The sequence below is a fragment of the Squalius cephalus genome (genome assembly GCF_949319135.1).
Source record: "Squalius cephalus genome assembly, chromosome: 17".
Classification (NCBI taxonomy): Eukaryota; Metazoa; Chordata; class Actinopteri; order Cypriniformes; family Leuciscidae; genus Squalius; species Squalius cephalus.
Window position 1 is genome coordinate 8,967,864 of NC_137138.1, and position 22,563 is coordinate 8,990,426.

General features: G+C 37.8%; 1 protein-coding gene across 5 annotated transcripts in view; it reads right to left on the reverse strand.

Moving 5' to 3' along the window:
- The window catches only part of arhgap24 (Rho GTPase activating protein 24), a 119,138-nt gene that overhangs the window by 26,489 nt on the left and 70,086 nt on the right, over window positions 1-22,563 (reverse strand). Inside the window, exon 1 of one of the 5 annotated variants that reach the window (XM_079898409.1) lies at window positions 3,331-3,534. The exons of the other annotated variants lie outside the window; for them this stretch is intronic. Coding sequence (XP_079754535.1) covers window positions 3,331-3,403 — 73 coding nt within the window. The 5' untranslated portion in view covers window positions 3,404-3,534. Of the gene's footprint in view, window positions 1-3,330; window positions 3,535-22,563 lie in introns of those variants that run through there. 5 annotated transcript variants of the gene reach the window in all.

Genomic DNA, 22,563 nt, shown 5'->3' on the forward strand with positions numbered 1-22,563 from the left:
CATTTCCCTCTAGCATTTTGAGCGCTGTTGAATGGATTACCTCTGATTGGCCATTGCATTCATGCGCTCAACATATGTCTCTGATTGGTCACTGTGTTCACGCGCTCAACATATATGTCTGTGATTGGCTACAATGATCAACGCTTCAAAAACATGTCGCTTTCGCCGAGCGCTTACACAGATACACATGGGAGCGTTGGAAAGCACAGGCACCTATCGGCGGGTAGGCGGCTACATTCCAACACTCCCGTGTGTTCAACAGCGCTCAAAATGCTAGAGGGAAATGCTGGTATCGTCACATTTTTTAAATTTCAGTGCTGTGGACAACACTAAATGGAAGAGACAAAAGTTAGCTTCTGCTAACTGCAACACACAGAGATTCATCTGTGGTGAAAAACATATCTAGTTCATTAATGAAACTCTAGAGGGCGCAGGCTAATAGGTCCTTTACATGCAATCCGCAGGCACATCATTACCTCATGGCACATGCTGATTGGCCTTTGCTAATCTTGCACCCAATGAGATTGCTTACTCACCATTTAAATAGACTGGTTCATTGTTTGCTGTAAGCTAGTAGTAGTGGGAAGTTCGGATCATTTTACGGACTCGGATCTTTGAATCTCGTTCAGCAAAATGAATGAATTTCGAGTCATTTCGGTCATTTCAGCAGAATATAATTAAAATGTCATGTTAAATAGCCCAACACATCTAGTACTTACGAAAATGTTGATTACATTTGAAAAAACAAAAATAAACTATAGGGTAAGGCAGCCAAATCCAAATTTTTAATTAATTTGATTAGTTGGGTCTAAAGTTCAGGCTAATGCAGTCTGTTTAGTTCACCTGACCTCACCTCCTGATCCGAGACGTTCTTTCTTATAAAACTTCACATTCATCACGTCTGTTCCCCGCCTCGTGTCTTAGAGTTCAACTTCGAGACGTACTGAAGCACCAGTTCATTTTGTGTTTAATAATATTTATTGCACATATATTTTGATAATTGTATGTTAATTCCTAAATATAAAACAATATACATTCAGACACACAATCAATAATACGAATCTAATGTTGTATTTGTAGCGAGATACCAGCGGTCACATGACAAAAGAACGAAGACTCAGACCCGAAAGACTCGATGAACTAATCATTTGTCTTTCCGGTACTGACAGCATAGTCTCTATGGGACTGATAGGAAGAACGAAAGACTCGGAGAACCCGGCCGAGCCGAACCCGAACTCCCGAAGACTCGAACTAATCATTTCTGTTTCATGTACAGAACCTGTGGGATGTTGCGCGCATGCGCGGTCAACACAAAATGAACGAATCACTCTCTGAGACAACTCTGTAGTCCCGAGTCATATTAAAGATTCGTTCAAAATGAACAAATCATTCATGAACGACACATCACTATAAGCTAGTCTTTGAAACCCTCCACCTCCCCCAGCTCCACCTGCCTAGATCTGCAATAGGATTTATGTACGTTTATTTATGCAGCAGCAGCATATCTTACATGCTCACAGCAGTGTGTCTGTATCTATTAGCAGTAGCAAGTCCATACTTGTTCTGAAGCAGCAGCAATAATCATCAGCAGCAGCACAGCATGGCAGATCTAGTCCTCCAAGACCAAATACATTAACATTGCCATCAATAACATGCTAAAACTATTCAGAGAGTTGTCATATACAATATATGGGCAGCAACAGTTTGAATGCGATATTAAGAAAAAGAGATAATATATGTTTTATGTTAATATAGGATCAAAGGAAAAGGGGACTCTTTCTTGACAGTCCTCTTATTAAAGTCTTAAAGTGTCTGTAACAGCTGCAGTCAGACACTGTCTGTTCAGACTTCCAGTCTCTGGGTCAGTGTCTGTGTTTGAGGTACCCTGAGATTTTAACAACTCAAAACTCACACCATCTGCCACTGATGGCACGGGGCGATGGGCAGACGGCTCTTCTGAACCGACTAGACAACCTGTCACGCCACAGGACTTTAAAAGTAAGCAGAGTGAACTGTCATGGGAATAACAAAACCAATGAGACCCAAGGCTTTAGACTCAGGATCTGTCACACAAATCTAGTAAATGCAAGAAAAGAAGCAAGTGGAAAAATCTATCCAAGAAGGCAGAAAATGTTGATTCTAAACATAATGTAATAACATAAGATATATATATATAATGTTTTTGTGCTGTATGTCTCTTCCTGTGCATGTGTCTCATCAAATATGAGCTTGGCTGCTCTTTAATGAGTGACCTGAGCTATAAGACGGCTCAAACCAGGTGGAACCAAACAAAAGGGTTATAGTGAGCAGCAATTACTGTCACATACCTTCTCCAGGAACGCCCCCTCACCCTTAAATGCTCCATTATGTGTGTTCCCATCATTGACTTCGCTAATCCCAAAGATCAACAGCCATTTTATTAACAACACAGCCACATAAATAAGCCCATTGTTACATGGGAATCGTTTTGTGGTCGTACCAACAATGCAGAGATATAGATAATGATTTTTTCTTATGTTCCTCTCAAAACAGTGTTGTGAAACACCACAAATATTTGATTTAGATGCTCACTGTACACTAAGGAAGCACCAGGAGTTGGCAGGAAAAAGGACAATTGCAGTATAGCATTGTTTGCCCAGGATAGACATAACATAATTCATACATCCTGGTTGAGCTTGAACTCCTCTCAGCTACTGCGAAGACTGTTTTTAAAAGCCTTAAGGGAGACGCAAAGAAATATGCATGGGGATATAATGCAAATATTAATGGCTTTGTATTATTTTAACAGGGACTTAGATGAGTTGCACAACACATGCTGTACAGAGATCATCTGAGGTACTCTGAGACAGCCGAGATCCATCAACACATCTGAGAATATCATGATGAAGAAACACAGAAACTAGGACTGTTTGGAGGAAAAAGTGAGAGTGGGAAGGAAAGCAAGAGACAGTTTGTTGTTCATGAAATGGTTTAAACTCATAAATAATGTTCGACTCAGACAGACGCAAGGGCCCAAACCTGCTTATTTCTACAAATACAACTATTCTGGCATCTGTGAGTGTTGATATTAATCTTCAGTTTACCCGAATGATTTATAGAAAATGACTGGTCTAAATTATTTCTTTCCACACATAATGTGACTATAATTGAATTATGAATCATATGAATAACAATACAAGCTGAAACAACAATTAGGCACACAAACTACTCGGAAAAATCTGACAAAATCAATACAACTGAACTTATAGCAAATCTAGCCAAAAACAAAAACAATTCTGTCATCTAAAAAGCTTCTCAGCTGCAGTGCTGAACGTTTAAGAGCAGAATTACCTGCAGATGCAGACAGACACTCGGATATCCCAAATGGAGATAGCTGATGTCCAACCTGTTGCACCACCTCCATTATGAAGCAGCACTCCTGCTCTACCTATCCCAGAAAAGAGGCCTCAGAAGTGGGGAAGAGCTGGAAGGAGAGTGGGTCTGTCAGGAGACTATGGGCCTGCAGACTTGAGGAGCGCTGACATGGGCCATAGTGAGGACCGAGGAGGAGGGAAGAAAGACCTGAAGGGGAGGGGGTCGGGGCGGGTACACCCACTTCTCTCTCTGTGACTCTACTCGGTGAACAATAGAGAGTTTCAACAGTCCCAGAATCTCTTTAAAGAGAAGAAGAGAAAACGGCCCCTTCTCCAGAGAGTCTGTCAGTCAAAGCTTTAAATAAACTGTTTCAGAGGATTTTTTTTTTTTCTGTATAAAGGCTGTCAGGGGTGGCTATTTATAGCATATCTTTTAAACTAGTTCTGATATGTATGGTGTGTGTATATATATATATATATATATATATATATATATATATATATATATTTTTTTTTTTTTTTATGATACCAGGGCTGTCAAGGTTAACACATGCGATTCAATCAAAATCCTTAACGCATTAAAATAATTTAAAATAAAATAATATATATGCGTTAAAATAATCCTGATCAGGTTATTAATAATGACCTCCTGACAGGTTTTGGAGGACTCAGGGGTTCAGGAGAATGTTCCTGGTCATCCCACACTGTTTGCAAACATCTGCATTTTTATTAGGGAATGCTGAAGTTTTCCTCAGAATTCAGGAGAGTACTACACAATCTTCGCCATTCTCATCATTAACCAGAAACATCAATGGAGAACTTTCTAATCTCACAGTTTGTTTAAGATAACATGAGGTTAAAAACCGAGGGCACCGATGAGTGTGATGAAGACCTATCTTCACACAACCTGATTAAATACTCAAGCAGACTCTCAGGTTTGAACCAACTTGGTCGCCATTCCAACTGCAGATAAATGCTTTAACTCTCTTTGAACAATGAACAATCTCCAGCTCCTCCGGTGCATGTCCGAGGGTCTGGTTTCAGTGCCCCCCAGAAGGGGAAAGTGGGAGACTGGGTTTATCTGATCCACAGACTCATATCAACAGGCTCCGCCCACATCTTGCGTCCACAAGCTCCCATCAGCCATTGTAAGAGGCCGAGCTCGACTCCAAGGGTGGAAGAGCCCCATCTAGCCCATTCGATATCCATTGAGACTGAGATTGAAAAGACCAGGTCAAGCCAAAGGTGAAAGGCAACTCTAGTTGTTCAACTCTATACATATCCACCGGAATAGTTACCACCCTAAAAGACAACCACAATGAACTAGCACTGACATTACAACATGACACCACTTAGAGCACTTCAATGTGTCTAAATGACAGGGGGAGTATGCTTTGCAGTGTATGGTTACGTGGTCGCTAGGTTCATGACTGTAACTCAGTATGTATGTGAAAGTAATCTCGGCTTGCATACGAACCACACTAAAGTGCACAGGAGACCAGACATACACACTCACCTGTGAGGACAGACGCCACATCTCTATTGTAAAGGATCTGAAGTAGACGTCCTGCTCATTTAGATGAAATTCGATGCAACTGTTCATCAGCATTCAACTTCTGAGCCATACTGATAATCTGTATCTAAAGTGCTTTAAAGTGTAGGTCACTTTTGTTATCTTTAAATACTTTTATTTGAGTGCATCGACAGCCAATGTGATTTTCCGGAGTTCTCAGAAGTGGAAGTCGTCATACACTCTTAAAAATAAAGGTTCTTTATTGGCATTGATTGTTTTGTGGCTTTTCAGAATGGAATGAAACCTCGGCTCACGGCAGCAGAAGGAATTGCTGGAGAATGTCTGAATGCCAACAGTATGGAGGCAAATGTAATCTTCCCATCAGGCAAAGAAACTCATAAGATAATTCTTTCCGATTTTGCCAAATGCACACACACTAATTACAATTCAGTGTTTTTATCAAGTAATCAAACAAGTTGGAAATCCATTAAATACATCCAATATACTGATTCAACTCTTTTGTTTCGTGAATTAAATATTCTTTCGAACTGGTTCTTTGATTCAGATGATTAAATCTGATTATAAATATCATATTCTTTGCAATAACATTAATAATAATAATAAGGAAATACTATGATTTATCACATAATTCACTGGACTTTAAATACCGTACTTTGGTAGCTGAAATATCTGATTCATTAACCCAAACATTTAATCAATGTAATGTAATCAAAGACAATCATATAAACTTCAGTATTTAATAAATATAAAATGTAACAGACCTTCTGTTTAGTGTATTAAATGAAACATTAAATCGATTCAAACAAAGCAATGAACCAATAAAAATGAATCGACACTAAAATTTTCAGAATTTTACCTCTTCGTCTCAAGTTTAAAAAAAAGTAATCTTGACAAAGGTCAAACAGCCTCTGTGTCTCAGTTCAGGATCAACTGAACATTAGTCTGCCTGTGAAGTGAGTCCCATTAAAATGCATAAAATGTATTATGCTATTACTGAGTACACTGAGTACTATCAATATTACGAAGGGTTGGTAGCACATACAGTAAGTAATGCTGAATTGCTCAAAGTCTGCTGATCCGTCAGATACAGACTACTAGGAAACACATAACGAGGAAGTAAATTAATCACATTGCTTAAGCTTGGGAAAACAACAAAAGTGGCAAATTTAATAGTAAAACAACCCTATAAAGGCTTAACATATTAATTGTATTGTATATGTTCAATAGTCATATGGATGCTTGCCAGAACAATAAAACAATAATTAATGTGATAGACTGATCGGTCTGCACAGCGTCGCTCTAGGTCAGTCCTAGAGCTCTTCCTGGTTGATTTTAGGTGAAAAACCTGATCTGGAGACATTCAATAGATTATTTAGGCGGCGAGAAAACACCGCAGGCACAGTTCAATCAATATGGGAAAATCTCAAAGTAAAACAAAGCAGTTGTGAAACTCTCTGACTCTTCCAACCAGATAGGCTGCTTTCATTGTTATTTTCATTTCTTATGCATTCCATTTTTATTACTATATTCTTTATTTGTATCCTTCTATGTACAACACTTTGAATTACCATTGTATGAAATGTGCTATATAAATAAACTTGCCTTGCCTTCAAGTCAAACACACCTTTAATCTGCAGTGGTCAGGTGGTACAGCGGCCACGTTGTAGCTCTCAGAAAATTACGAGTTTACACTTTGTAATTACAAGTTCTACACGCATGTGAAGGCTTTTTACAGCTCAGAATTGTTACGTAATTACGACATGGTGAACGAAACGCACCTTCACGCTCCTAGTACTGTGACTTCTTTATTTGAAGCTATTTGCCATTAATGAATGCTAATAAACCAGATAAAAGCTAACAGGGGAACAAACAACCAAAGCAACAGTCCACTTGATCAACTCTCTCAGCCAGGGTGCTTAAAGTTTTAGTGTTTAAAAAAAAAAAAAAAAATAAGATCGGTTTCTAAACCTGTCAGTAGATACGATATGGTGAATGTCAGACAGATCTGAGGAAGATCTCATGCAATGTAAGGTGGAGATGTCCCCTTGTCTTCTCTTTCTCACCTTGCCTCTCTTTTATATCCCTGTCTTTTATCTCTTGTCAGGTTTGTGATGTGAAGAGATGTTAAGGTACAAAGTCTGTAACCTCACACTTCTAAAGTCTCACTCTAAGTCAGAGTCAAGAGTCACAAGGTCACGTGGAGCCCTTGGCTGCTTCTGGTGTCATCATTTCACCTTAGCATCTGCACAGCTGGTTGGCCTGTGGCCCAGAATGATGAATGATGTCATAAATAAGATTTTAATCCTACGGTGTTTCTCTTTTAATTATCTTTTTTAATTATCTTTTAATGATCTTTTCTGTAAAATTAGGTGTACAGAATTTCATTAGAACAAACTATAATTTTTAAATGTCCAATACTCCTTGCACAACTTCATCGCAACTACATTGCAATGCTCTGAAAACCCCTTAGCAACCACCCACAACACTCTAATTGCAACATTTTAAAAACACTTAGCAGGCATATAGCAAACACATTACGTTGCTGTGAAAAACATATTCACAAAATACCCTAAACGTAATACAACCACACAAAGCACTTCGTGAACTGCTTAGCAACCCTCTGGGAACCACCCGCAACACCCTAATAGAAGAATGGCAACATTCTATATTTAGAACACCTCAGTACCAACCTAGCAATATTCTAGCAATCACATTACATTGCTTTAAAAAACACTCAAAACACCATAGCAACCACAGCAACGCCATAGCAACCACATCAGAATTTCTACATTCTAAAAACACACAACACCTTAGGAGCCACCTAGCAACCACATTACATTGTTGTACAAACAACCACCCACAATACACTAAAAGGCTTTCAATTGCAACCACTCAAAAACCAAGCAGCTGCATTGCAATGCTCTAAAAAACACTCTTAACAGTCACCTAGCAACATCTTAGCAACCACATTGCATACTGTAGCTGTACAAACTACTGTAAAAACCCTTAGCAACTGCGTAGCAGCCATCCACAACAACCAACTGCATTGCAATGCCCTAGTAAACACCAACAACACATCTAAAAAAAAATTATAGCAACCACATAGCAACACCATAGCAACCACATAGCAACACCCTGACAAGACCCTAGCATCTGCATTGTAATGTTCAGAACACATTAGCTTCACACGTTTCTAGAAAAAACTAGTTTCCCTGGAAATTTGTTGACCCCTCCAGCAGGTACACTGATGTTTAATCTGCAAAACTGTAATTTGCATGAAGCAAAAAATACAATGTGGAACACAAAGTGTGCTGTATGTTTGTGCATGGGGTGTTTTGGGGTGCATGTGTGCTTGTTTTTGCCTGGATTTTGCTGGGAGATAATGAGGTAATGGCATTACAGGGTGTTTCCTAAAGTCCTAAAGCCTAAATCTATGATCGTCAGCATTTTCTCACCAGCTCTATCTAAGCCCTATCTTACTGGAGATCTCAATCCCACAATCCCCTCTGTTCTCTGCAGGCTCTCCGTTCTGGCAGTTTGTATTGGCCAGCAGCTTTGCCAGAGCAAACAAGCTCGATCTGCGCTGGTGAAGCAGACGGGAGCACTCGGGGCTTACAATGCAAACATTCTTATCAGCTGTCTGAACGCTTTTGGGCCGGACGCTGCATATGGACTGTCATAATAATCCGAGCAGGCCCAGCCTCCTGCCAGAGTGTGTATGTAGGCCTACATATTCAGGTATTTTGTGGACATATTTGCCAAGTAAGACACCGATTAGTTGGTTCAGGTGCAGGACAGTGGCCCTCCAGGAGACCCCTGCCATAGACTGTAAAAAAAAGACACCACAGATCCCACAATATCCAAATGTTTTTGGAGCTTGCATGGTTAAATAATAATAATTATTATTTTTATGAGGTCTTTTTATGCTATGAAATTTGCTATTTGGTACAAATATCTCTTCTATATTAACAAATCAAGAAATATTAATTTCTCATGTCATGAACCGTTTATTAAATGAAGGAGGTTTTCGTTATATAAAACCTGGAAATATAACATCAAGATTTTGTTTATGTTTTTAAAAGAAGTCTCTCTCCAAAGCTGTGTTTATTTGATCGAAAATACAGTAAAACAATAATATTGTGAAACATTTTTTCAATTTAAAATAACTGTTTTCTATTTAAGTATATTTTAAAACGTAATTTAAATGACAAATCTGAATTTTCAGCCTCATTACAACAGTCTTCAGTGTCACATGATCCTTCAGAAATAATTTTAACGTGCTGATTTGGTGCTTAAAGGCATAGCGGAGGATTTTCTTTTTCCGGGTGGATCATCAAGACTATTGGTCCTCCTAAGTGTCAATCATTCTGGTGATATGTTTATGTAAGGCCGTCGTACGTGCTCGTGCACACGATGGCGTGCGCTCAAAACACAGGTTGGGCTTCCCACTGATGCATCAGTCGCGAAGTTTCTACTTGACAGGTAAAGTTTGGCATGCTATTTGGAGAAATCCATTTAAAATCACTGCTAGTAAAAGTTAATGTAAGCTATGATTAGCTCGTGCATGCTCTCTCGTGCACACGTTTAATAGGCGTTCCCTCTCGGGAGCAGGTGGAGTGTTGCGCATGTGCATTTTTTCAAAAAGTGGAGAGGGCGGTTCTTTTCTAAAATTCGGGAAAATCCTCCGCTATACCTTTAAGAAACTTTTGAAAATAAATAAATAAATAAATATATATATATGTATAAATATATATACATTTTTTTTCAAAATTTTCTTAAGCAACAAATCAGCACGTTAAAATTATTTGTTTACTGTTCACGGTGTTATTATTATACTAATACTATTATTATAGGACTATAAAAATAATTACTTTGCAAGTGCTAACTAAATCATTACAGAAATATTATTTATGGCTTGAATAATAAAGTTTGCTGCTTTGCCTAGGAGATATTGCTCAGTTTCATATTTCACTGGTTAATGTTCAAAAGATACCGTTGGCATTGATTGATATTGATATTCACCTTAATCTGTGTCTGTTGTCCGACAGCTGGAGATATTGAGCCCTGTTGATTCGATCAGGCTGTTAGCTCAAGGGATTCACACCAACACCAGTATGTACATTAACATTCAGTTCTGCCTTCAAGTGTCATGTTGACATTGATATATCATAAATTACAGATGTGATATCCGCATGCACAATGCATGCACGGCTGTCTTGCTTTTTATATCTGAGATATTTGTCTCTCATATTGATTTGACGTTGTATTTTCAGGGCAGGGACGCGGTGGAAACTGTCTGATAGATTGATGTGTGCGGTGTCAGATTGTTGCTCGAAGCTCTACGAAGGAATTTGATCTCGGATATGCAAATGTTGGAGCGCAGTGCAGAAATGAAATGTTTTATGATTGTGTGAATAATGATCTCTGGAGCTGCGCACAGGGGTTTAGGACAGCTTGTACTTTATTCGTCTCTGCCGATGGCGAATGAACAATGATAACTGGGACTTGCAGTTCCACACACTAACTTTTGCAATCATGTGTGTTTCTTAGATTTTGATTAAGCAAGCATCACTATTTCTACTTCAGGTATTCAAACTAAATATTAAACTTTTCCAAAGTGAGTTGAGCCTTAGCATTAGCTCTCTGGTTGTGTCTTGTGAATGGCATCTCAGGGGATCCATCAGTAACTGACACAACATGTGCTGTAACAGGTGTTTAGTGCGTTAGCATGTACAACTCAGCTCTGGGTTTCCTGTAGAAAGTCCCGTCTGTTATACAGGGATTATATTCAGTCTTCCTGTCAGTGGGAAACGGGAGTCTCTTCCGATAACCTAAAACAGGATAGCGCAAGCCAAGCTATAGCAATGTTTTACGTGCTGATGCAAACAAGTCTGCATTAAAAAGTATATTACCTGTCAAATGTTTATGCTTTAATCCTTGAAATGTGTTTTTCTAGACAAAATTAAATTGTGCCAGCCAGTGTTGGGTAAGTTACTGTAAAAAAGTAATTCATTAGCATTAGCTGCTAATTACATCTTCAACAGTGTAATTAGATTACTTTAATTACTCTCTTTAAAAGTATTGCATTACTTATTACTTTCTAAATCTCATATCAACCTCAGCCAGTTGAGGATAGACATGAAACTGCTTTTTTAATTCTTTCAAATAAATAATATAAAATTGGATCCATTATTTTTGAACTGACCAAAGTATTTAAAAGGAGATTACATTAAAAACATACGTTTTAACATTAGATGTTAGATAGGGAAAAGTAATTAAATTACATTCATTAATTACTTGGTAATCCATTACACCCAACACTGGTGGCAGCTTATGATTTCTTTAAAAACTATTATTTTATTGAAAATATGAATGTTTTATTCAAACTAATTAAAATAATTATTAAAAAAAAATATATATTTAAATTCTTAATTTCAAACAGTTTATTTTTGTCTACAAAACTCATTTAATTTTCATTTTATTGATTAATTCATTTCTATATGGATAAGTGTGACAGTGAAGTTTTTTTTTTGTTTGTCCCTACATATTATCCATACTTCCATGTGTGTTAAATCATAGTTTTGAAGATACATTTAAAAGTGGAAAAAATGTCATAATAAATAATTAAAACTGTCGCAGCATACGAATTCCTTAATAAACAATTTTATTTATTGTTTACTATTTTTATCTACATATTTTTAGAATTCATTAGTTGACACAAATTATTAAATATTAATTCATTCTTTTTTAAATGGATAGGTTGGATAGTGCAGGAAGGTTGGTCTCGACACATTTTCCATATGTTAATTCATGGTTTTACTATTATTTTAAAAAGGGGGAAATAGATATAATAAAGGAGTAGTAGTTGTGTCCAAACTTTTTAGTAGAGTAGTCAAGCTGGCAGTGAAGCTAATGCTGACAAATTACCTCTGCGTTTTTCAAGTAGTAAAAACTAATTCTCAACTTTATCTGTTATTCATTTGTGAATTGTTGTGGCGTAGTGTTTTTGTATTGGTAGCACCCATTTTCCACCAGTTTCATGAGTCAAGATCCCCAATTATCTGATTCCCCATCAGCAACTAGTGTACCGTATAAATCTTTCCCACAGGTGTGTCAGACTTCAAATAACATTAACCCTTTGTCTACCCCTTCAGGCAATGAAAAAGGGACATATAGTGTGGAAGATAGTCACTGATATTAAAGTCGGGCCTGTGGCCGTCTGACAGACAGACCTGGGGGGAAGAGATCTTTTAGTAATTTAATACATCATGGTTAGAAGTGCCAAATGGAGTAAATGTATTATTTGGTCCAATTACCTTTTCTCCCTTAACTAATGTGATTTACTACAACACTTGCGGCTGTGATGATAAGTCATTCCAGTGAGCCACAGACCTCCATTGCAACCTTGCGTCCTGCTATTCCAACCAGTGCAAGTGTCATCTGTGTACCAGCCTGGAAATAAACCATGGTGTCTGACCAGGGGTGTCCAAACTCGGTCCTGGAGGGCCATTGTCCTGCAGTTTAGCTCCAACTTGCCTCAACACACTGGCCTGGAAGTTTCTAGTATGCCTAGTAAGACCTTAGGCCTTTCTCAATTTGTGTTCTTGTCTGTACTTGTGTTCTTGTGAAACGTCATCAGTCGCTGCCCAAGTACAGTTCCAATTTAAAGTTCACATCTAGCCAAAGTTTAAATCCCCAGATGTGTTCTTGCTCTACCCCTTTTATCGAGGATGCATCAGGAGGTGACTTGTGCAAACTTAAAACAGCCAGGTATCCCAGAATGCATCTCGCACCAACTAGCAAGCGTCAATGGCGGAGGAGAAAACCCGCATAATTCAATAGCATCCAGCTGCAGCCCCGCAGACTCACCTCCGGCTAGACACCACTGGCTGGACACCAGTGGATGGACAGCCTACGTCATTTCCGTTTCCTCCGTCATTTCCGTTTCGCCGCTAATTTCCGGTTTCACCGCTGGATGGACAGCAATTTTATTTCCTATTTTCACCTCTGGATTGACATATACTTATTTTATATTTTCACCTCTGGATTGACATATACTTATTTTATATTTTCACCTCTGGATTGACATATACTTATTTTATATTTTCACCTCTGGATAGACTGCATATTTAGTTCTCACCTCTGGATGGACAGTATATTTATTGTATATTTTCACCTCTGGATAGACATATTTATTTTATATTTTCACCTCTGGATTGACATATATTTATTTTATATTTTCACCTATGGATAGACAGCATATTTATTTTCTGTTTTCACCAGTGGATAGACAGCATTCTGTGCAGGCTTAATTGCACACGTCTTTTCCGTATTGTCATTTTACTTTTATGACTTAAAATATATAATATAAAAGCTGTGTGCAAATTGAAATATGATCTTTATCATATCTCTTTACATAAAACAATTCTCAATAATATACTTAATATTATAACATATCAATAATTCATGCAAACTGCATTCACAAGAACCACCTTGAAAATATATATTGTTCAGATCATATCACTATTTTTTGTGACTTAAATTCAGCCTAGATCAACGGACTATAACGTTTTGTCAATACAACAGACTTGTACATGTTAATTGACCACAGTTTTTTGCCTTGCCCATTTGGATATTCAATTCTTATTTTTTTTTTGTAAATGTAACCACTTCTGTTTTTAAAATATACGTAGATTCACATGATCAGACAATTTACCAAACAATCCAGATCAAATTAACACCTCATGGTTTTGCAACAATTTATTGGAAATTACACATGGTACAAATGGTACAATCTTCACACATCCAAGTGAAAAAAAAACGTATTTACAATATTAAATCATACCACTCAAAGAACGATTTAATTGGAAAATCTATTGTAGCAACCTAGCTCTAGAATTGAGGCACAACAGAGTTCACTAATACCTTTAAAAAAACACGACACAGTACCTTGAAAACAAGACGATTTTTTTAACTAGCTAGTTTGTGCATTTGAATTCTGACATGACCTATAAATCATCGACAGTTTATTATTTTTTCTTACCGCTGACATCTGCATGGCGCGTCAAATTTGAATGACGATACGGAAATTACGTCAATTTGAAAAGTGAATGACGATACGGAAATGACGTCTGCTGTCCATCCACTGGTGTCCAGCCACTGGTGTCTAGCAAGAAGTGAGTCTGCGGGGCTGCAGCTGGATGCCTCTCGCATAATTTAAAAACTACTGCTGTTATTATGTCACAAAATGTAGGTTTAAGAGTTTTTCAGTGCTGATTTTCCCCTTTCTAATAATCCCACGCTGAGACTGCTTAAGTAAATGTCATGGTTTCTGTCTAGTTCTGCAGTTGATGGATGAACACTGCAATTTCAGCATTGCATGTCACTGCAACCGCTAAAACTGTAACTGGATGTTTTTGTTGAAGGCCTCACAAGGGTCGTTGACAGGGGAAGTAGTTGAACCTTATCTGAACCAATCACAGCCTCCGCTCTGACATTATGACAAATCCCATTCAGTCCTATACAAATACTTTCTCTCGTTCTGTCTCTCTATCTCTGTCTAACCAACTTTGACGGTTCGAAATGTGAGTAAAATCTCTGCAGTACAACGCAAACCCTCAAAAAAGTGTTGACAGCTTTCACTAGGAGATGAGAATCATGACATCTGCTAATCTAATAAAGACTGCGCAGTCTCTTGGGGACTGGATGTATAAGACAGGTCTGTCTTCAACAACGACCATGGGAAATGCAGCAGACATGCCATTGTCTCTCGCCTCACAACACTGAAATATCATCTTACATTCTCAACTACTTGTCCTCTGGACATAATATTCACCTTTGAGCTATTAGGAGCCAGATGATTTAACATCCTTGTGTAATAAAATGAGGTGAATAATGACATTGCTAGACCAGCATTATTGATAATCCAACTTCAGAGATTTGGGGAGGATCTATTATGTGGGCTGGGAATGCACAATTGTCCAGATGCATGCCTTGGAAAGTTATTTCTACTGGACCATATTCATGATGTCCAATTGATATACAAAGATAGAGAATGCAGATATGCAGACCAAGGAAGTGTCTCCTACAAATAGAGACCTAGAACTAACACTTTGACGCTATATATAGTAAAGTGTTAGTTGTGTAGACTGCTAATGGTAGCCAATTATAACAAAGGTAATTTACATTTTACCAAGGTTAATTCTAACAATTATGTAGCTGTACCTTTTCTGATTTACATATGTGAATTACCTTTGTTATGACTGGACATGGGAAATGAGTAATAATGCCTGGCCAGAATGCCTGAATACTGGTGTTTATATCTAAATGTGACAGTCACAAGATTGTGCCATCAGAATTGTTAATGGGATAGTTCACCCAAAAATGAAAATTCTGCCATCATTTACTCTCCCTCATGTCGTTTAAAACCCGTAAGACTTTCGTTCATCTTCGGAACACAAATGAAGATTCATTCTCATGTGTTACGCAGCACGTTTGAGCTTCTGCAAGAGCCAATGAGGTTCATTCTCGTGTGTTACGCAGCACGTTTGAGCTTCTGCAAGAGCCAATGAGATTCATTCTCGTGTTACGCAGCACGTTTGAGCTTCTGCAAGAGCCAATGAGGTTCATTCTCGTGTGTTACGCAGCACGTTTGAGCTTCTGCAAGAGCCAATGAGGTTCATTCTTGTGTGTTACGCAGCGCGTTTGAGCTTCTGCAAGAGCCAATGAGGTTCATTCTTGTGTGTTACGCAGCACGTTTGAGCTTCTGCAAGAGCCAATGAGGTTCATTCTCGTGTGTTACGCAGCACGTTTGAGCTTCTGCAAGAGCCAATGAGATTCATTCTCGTGTTACGCAGCACGTTTGAGCTTCTGCAAGAGCCAATGAGGTTCATTCTTGTGTTACGCAGCACGTTTGAGCTTCTGCAAGAGCCAATGAGGTTCATTCTTGTGTGTTACGCAGCACGTTTGAGCTTCTGCAAGAGCCAATGAGATTCATTCTCGTGTTACGCAGCACGTTTGAGCTTCTGCAAGAGCCAATGAGGTTCATTCTCGTGTGTTACGCAGCACGTTTGAGCTTCTGCAAGAGCCAATGAGGTTCATTCTCGTGTGTTACGCAGCGCGTTTGAGCTTCTGCAAGAGCCAATGAGGTTCATTATTGTGTGTTACGCAGCATGTTTGAGCTTCTGCAAGAGCCAATGAGGTTCATTCTCGTGTGTTACGCAGCGCGTTTGAGCTTCTGCAAGAGCCAATGAGGTTCATTCTTGTGTGTTACGCAGCACGTTTGAGCTTCAGCAAGAACCAATGAGGTTCATTCTCATGTGTTACGCAGCACGTTTGAGCTTCTGCAAGAGCCAATGAGGTTCATTCTCATGTGTTACGCAGCACGTTTGAGCTTCCTCAAGAACCAATGAGGTTCATTCTCATGTGTTACGCAGCAAGTTAGAGCTTCTACAAGAACCGATGAGGTTCATTCTCATGTGTTACGCAGCACGTTTGAGCTTCAGCAAGAACCAATGAGGTTCATTCTCATGTGTTACGCAGCACGTTTGAGCTTCTGCAAGAGCCAATGAGGTTCATTCTCATGTTACGCAGCGTGTTTGAGCTTCCTCAAGAACCGATGAGGTTCATTCTCATGTGTTACGCAGCACGTTTGAGTTTCTGCAAGAGCCAATGAGGTTCATTCTCATGTGTTACGCAGCAAGTTAGAGCTTCTGCAAGAACCGATGAGGTTCATTCTTGTGTTACGCAGCACGTTTGAGCTTCTGCAAGAACCATTGAGGTTCATTCTTATGTGTTACGCTGTGTGTTTGAGCTTCAGCAAGAACCAATGAGGTTCATTCTCCTGTTACGCAGCGCGTTTGAGCTTCCTCAAGAACCGATGAGGTTCATTCTCGTGTGTTACGCAGTGTGTTTGAGCTTCTGCAAGAACCAATGAGAAATTTGGATTAAACCGCTCAATTCATATGGATTAGTTTTACGATCTCTTTATGAACTTTTTGAAGCGTTTAAGTGGTTCTGGAAGTTGAGTTGTCTGTCAATGGAGGGATAGAAATCTCTTAGATTTCTTTAATAATATCTTCATTTGTGTTTTGAAGATGACCGAAAGTCTTATGGGTTTGGAATGACATGAGGGTGAGTAATTAATCACAGAATTTTCATATTTGGGTGAACTATACCTTTAAGATGAGCCATTTGTGAATTTTAGTTTTCATAAATAGTCTGGCTGGATATTGGAGTATTTCAACATAGTGATCTAATACCTATTTCAAAATGGTAAGAAAATCCTATTTTCCATATATGGCCTCTTTAATCTACCACAGCTACAGCAGTGCAAGAGGAACCATCAGAAAGCACTGACACCCCAGAGTGCCACGTCAGCTCTTCAGATAGTCTTAAAGAATGGAACGCACAAAGATAAGGAGAGTGAGCAAAAAAGGCATCTGAAATCAGTCCAAGAATGAAGCACTTAACCGCAGAGCCAGAAAGACAACAGCGAGACGGGAAGAAATCTCCCTAAAGCTCTTTCTTATTCATGCAAGCAAATAATCATGCCGAGAACACAATCAAAAATGCACCTCCTAAAATACACAGCTAACAGTTGGAAAAATGTCAAGCACGAGAACATTCAAATGCAAAACTTTGTTAAAATGCTAGGGTGTTGCTATGAGATATTCTAGTCTCTAGATATGGCTTGGGATTCTCCTTTATTGTAAAACTATGCATGATTGTACACATTTTGTGTTAAATTGATTTTGAAAAAACACCAATAGTAAAAGCAGTAGTAGAAAGCACAAAAAGAGCAAGCATCACAAATAACCTGATTTATTCTCCTCCCCTTTTGGTTTTGTCCAATAAAAAGCTTTCTGAGCAACTGCACTTCCTGACAAACAGGTTCAGTTTCCATGCCACCCACCTGGGTTGTAGTTCAAGTCCATGACGGGACAGGAGCTCTATCTATCCAGCTTTTGTGATTCAACAAGAACACAAAGATCAGTCCTGCTCTTCACATCTGTGCATTTCTCAAGGTTTCTCTCCTCTCATTATCCTGTTTTTATCTCCCTCCAACATGATATTCCCTGCGCCTGATCTGATTTGAGCTGCAATCGAAATTACAGAGTCAGACCATCACTGCTCAACAGGTTGTCTTCCTTTCTACGGCTGCGTGCAGAGACGGGGCAGTTCCCGAACGCAGTGTCTTGGCTATAGGATGGTTTTCAATGATGCACTGTGACGATCTGGAAGGCGAGCAGCGGAGCCTGGCTCATAAATCACGACCGCTAAGGCTCTTGGGGGTCTCGGCCTGGCCTGTAAATTTGATGATCGAAAAGCAGGCACTCGGCCAAACAGCTCGGCCCCTTACAGTGGCTCTATAAATACAGACAGAGCTGCTACCTCACGCTACGGTGAGGAAACTGATTCCTTGAGCTCTCTTTTCCAGTTGCACTTTGATCTGTAAAAATCTCATAATCCACTAAATTTCACTTTAATCTTCCTGAAAGGAATGATGTGGATGATTTCATTTCTTCTGTGAAACACAGCTCCAAAAATGACAGAAAAGCACTGTAAAAGTATATGTTTTGTTTGCAATTATTATTTGGTGTGACATCTTCATATATAATATTTGGAAGCTGAGGCAAGGATTTTAGAGAATAACGATTTATAAGTAAATAAATCAATATTTACCACATATAGCCTATATTTACAAACAAATAAAGATCATGTATTCATAAATTAATTAATACATAATTAATCAATTAATTAATTAAATGAATAATTAAATGAAAATAACATTTAACATTTATTGAAAAATAAATATATATATTTTACCAAGTATAGGTTAATAAATCAATATTTGTGATAAAATTAATAATAATAAAAAAAATAACATGCATGTATTAATACATCAATAAATAATACAATAAATAACTACTTTTGCATGTATTTAGTGATAAATAAATATTTGACATGTTTATAGGCTATTTATTAATAAATTATTATTTTTCAATAATAATTAATAATATAAATAAATATTTAATGTATGAATTTATAAATAAGAAATACATATTTTTCAAGCATAAATAAGAATAAACAAATAAATAAAATAAACAAATAGTTTGACCTTTTTTAGCATCTGTAACCATTCATTCTACGTAAAAACTTTTTGTTTTTTTATTTTATTTTTTTACTAAAGTTACATGTTTGTGGACTATTCCTTTACGTAAACGTTACCCAAATAGCTTTAGCATCCACTGACCTGGCAGTCAATGACAGTCTATGACAGCTTTAGGCTGCTGACTCTGTGTGAAAAGCGCCCTGTGTGCAACCGCCATGTGTATTCCTGTTATATCTGCTATGCTGGATATGTCTGGAGTGCAAAACCGGTCTAGAATGTTCCCTAGAGTGTCAACACAGTGTTCACTTACACATGAACTACAGATGTTGAAAACACGTTGAATGTAAAGGCTTAACCTGATCTGTGTTGATGGAGTGTGCGTGTCTGTGAGAGGGAGAACGAGTATAGAGGGCTAGAAGTGTCCTGTGACAGCTAAACATCTTCTCTGTTACCAGGTTATGTAATAGTCTGTGTTTCCCGTTTTGTCTCTTGCATCTGTATGCCAGCTCAGACACACACAAACACAAACACACAGTGGTAATTCACTCTCCCTGAATATACACACTTCTTGACCTTTTGCCAAAAGTGAAATTCACTCATCAATTTTAGCTCTTGAGAGCTACTAAAGTCTCTTTCTGCGAGCCTGGTCTACATCTCTCAGATATAACCAGAGCTTCAGTGTCATGCAGTGACGCTCGAGCCCTGTTTAACAGTGATGCCAGAACCCTCCATCTGTGGACAGATGCCAGAAATGTGCGACGTAATTCTGACTAAGAAACACAAACACACATATTTCATTCTGTAGAAAGATTAATAAAGAGGTTTGGAAGCCAAATCCAGACATCAGACTGTTCTACAATGAGAAATTCATGGTTCTGTATTTATATACCTGTTATACAATGTAACTAACACAAATGAGCTAAGAAAACCAATGTTTTAAATGAAAATAAAAAGTGAATTATACTATATTTGATTGTATTTACCATTATGCTGCATGTAAAATGAATCTAAATATAGTTTTAAGCTGTTATTGTGACTTCAGCAGACTATTGTGAACTAAAACTAAGACCATAAAAATAGAAATAAAATATACAAAACTTACATTTGTTTTAGCCCAGTAACATTTACCATTTTTGTTTAGTTTAAGTACTAAAATAACTAAAACTAAATAAACTAAATCTAAAAACTATAGACATTAAAACAATGAAAACTAGCAGGAAATGTCACAATTAAATTCTACCCAATATAATAATAATTCTTTTTTTTTTAGCACATTTTATTGAAAATTATGCCGTTTATTTTTATGCCGACAGAAATCTTCATTTCAATATGGAATTAACAACAGTGACCAAGGGGTGGAGCTTTACGAAGGGGGAATTTGCATAAAAAATTCAAACAATTTTTTTTTTTTTTTTTTTTTTTGTAGAATAAATGTTTTAGTCATTTTTGGAGCTTAGCAGTATTTGTCTCCAATCACTTTCAATCTACATAAATAGGTAGCATGAACATGCCTAATGTCTCAAATGTGACAAATTCATTCCATCAAATAATTTTGTTTTACCGTTTTGAACACATTTTACTGAAAATCATGCTGACATTTACAGAAATCTTCCGTTCATTCTTATAAAGTAAGCAACAGTAACCAAGGGGTTGGAGCTTCATGAAGGATCAATTTGCATAAACATTTTAACAAAAAAAGTTAAAGATTATTTTATGAGGAAACACTACAGACATTAAATCTTATAGTAGTAGATTGACCTACTTATATTTGTCTATTCATGGCCACACGTCTGTAGCTATCTCAAAATTTTAAGGAAGCCAATAGAAAATGGTGGGAAAGAACTAGACCTTGAGAAAGAAATTACAAACTCATTTTCCTTTTCTCTGTCTTTTCAATCATGCTGAGCACACAAGACATATCCCACACCAAGAGCACTCTGGATATCTGCCGTTCCCTCGTGTTATTGCTGCCGGCTGTTTTCAATCTCGGGTGGCATCCATTATTTCCTTTGACGAAGAGCCCAGTCACAGCTTTAGCTATATTAGATAAAGGCCTGAAGAATCAACCAGTTTCCCTTTATAACCCCCAGTATCTTAGATTCAACAAGTTGTTTTGTGATTTTAGAGTGAAAATGCCAACTCAGCATGGATCAGGTGTCCCCAGAATGTGTCTGTGAAGTTTCAGCTCAAAATACCCCTCTCATTTATTATACCATTTTGTAAATGCCCATTTTTGAGTGAAAGGAAAAAAATGTTTTGATAGGCCTACAAAAAAATGTAGGCCTATCTGTTTTCGTGCATGTATCTTTAAATGCAAATGAGCTGCTGCTCCCGGTACAGCCTGTACAGCTCATGCCTCCGATTCTCTGCCAAAAACGAACAAAACATCTGTTTTGTTTTGATTATCATCTCTATCGTGGTCATTTTCTTGTGACATTGCAGTTCTTCATCATCATGAAAGTTTATTATCTGCATGTGTTTTAAAGCCATATCAGTTTAAACGTCTGTTATATGGTTTTCTGAGCGCACACATCCGAAACACGCGCACAGAAAGCTGTCTAAACTAAGTTCTCTTTCAAGTCTTATAGCGCTTAAACAGTCAAATACACACAAGGTTATGTCAAAACACACCAAGTTCACATAAATACAGTCGGTTATGTCTGTGAACGTAAACAGCAAGTAAAAAAATAGCATGTGTATATTAGAAAAGCAGGGTAATATACACTGCTATATATGTTAATATGAGTCAAACAGCGAAAGAAAAAAGAAAATCACTCACTGCTCTTGACTGAATAACTTTAGTATCTTTAATAAGAATACATTTCTCACTTGAATGCTGGTGTTAAATGCAGTAGCGAGGAGATAAACATGGCGGACTGTGTACAGCTCACTCAGGGGAGGAGCTAAGCTAATAGGACAGATTCCTTCAGCAGTCGTGGGCGGAGCCTGTGCAATGTGACTTAATATTGCATGAAAACTGCTAATGGCTTATTCTGAGACATTGCATATGATTTATGGGGATAAAAAAAAGGAATGGGTGGATTTTTACCATTATTACCATACTGTACACACACTGCTGACACATTTGTTTAAACACCATGTAAAAGTGAATTTTGCATAATAAATTATTTGTGCTTTTATGTGGCAATGTCCCCAAATATGTATTTTATAATAATCCTTTGTATTAGAACACAATCACCAAGAGATTCATGAATATTTATCAGTACATCATTCTAATTGGCTGATGGCACTGCCTTTGCGAGGACTGCTATTAAAAACATTCATGTCATCTCTAGAGTATACTTTGTGTATCAGTAGCAAAGCGAGTGTTTACACCCTTCCTCTGATGTACAAAAGAAGCTCCGTGCTGAGGTGTTCAAAAGATATAGCTTTCAAAATAGGACATAAACACAAACACAATATTCCTAAGGTCAAGTCCAGCCCATGCACACAGGGCGGTTCTGACATCTGGAAATCATAAAACACTCAGTAAAAATGTCTGACATGTAGATGTGAGGAAAAATAAAGCTCATTTCGCCACTTCCTCTGCCAAGATGAGTCCT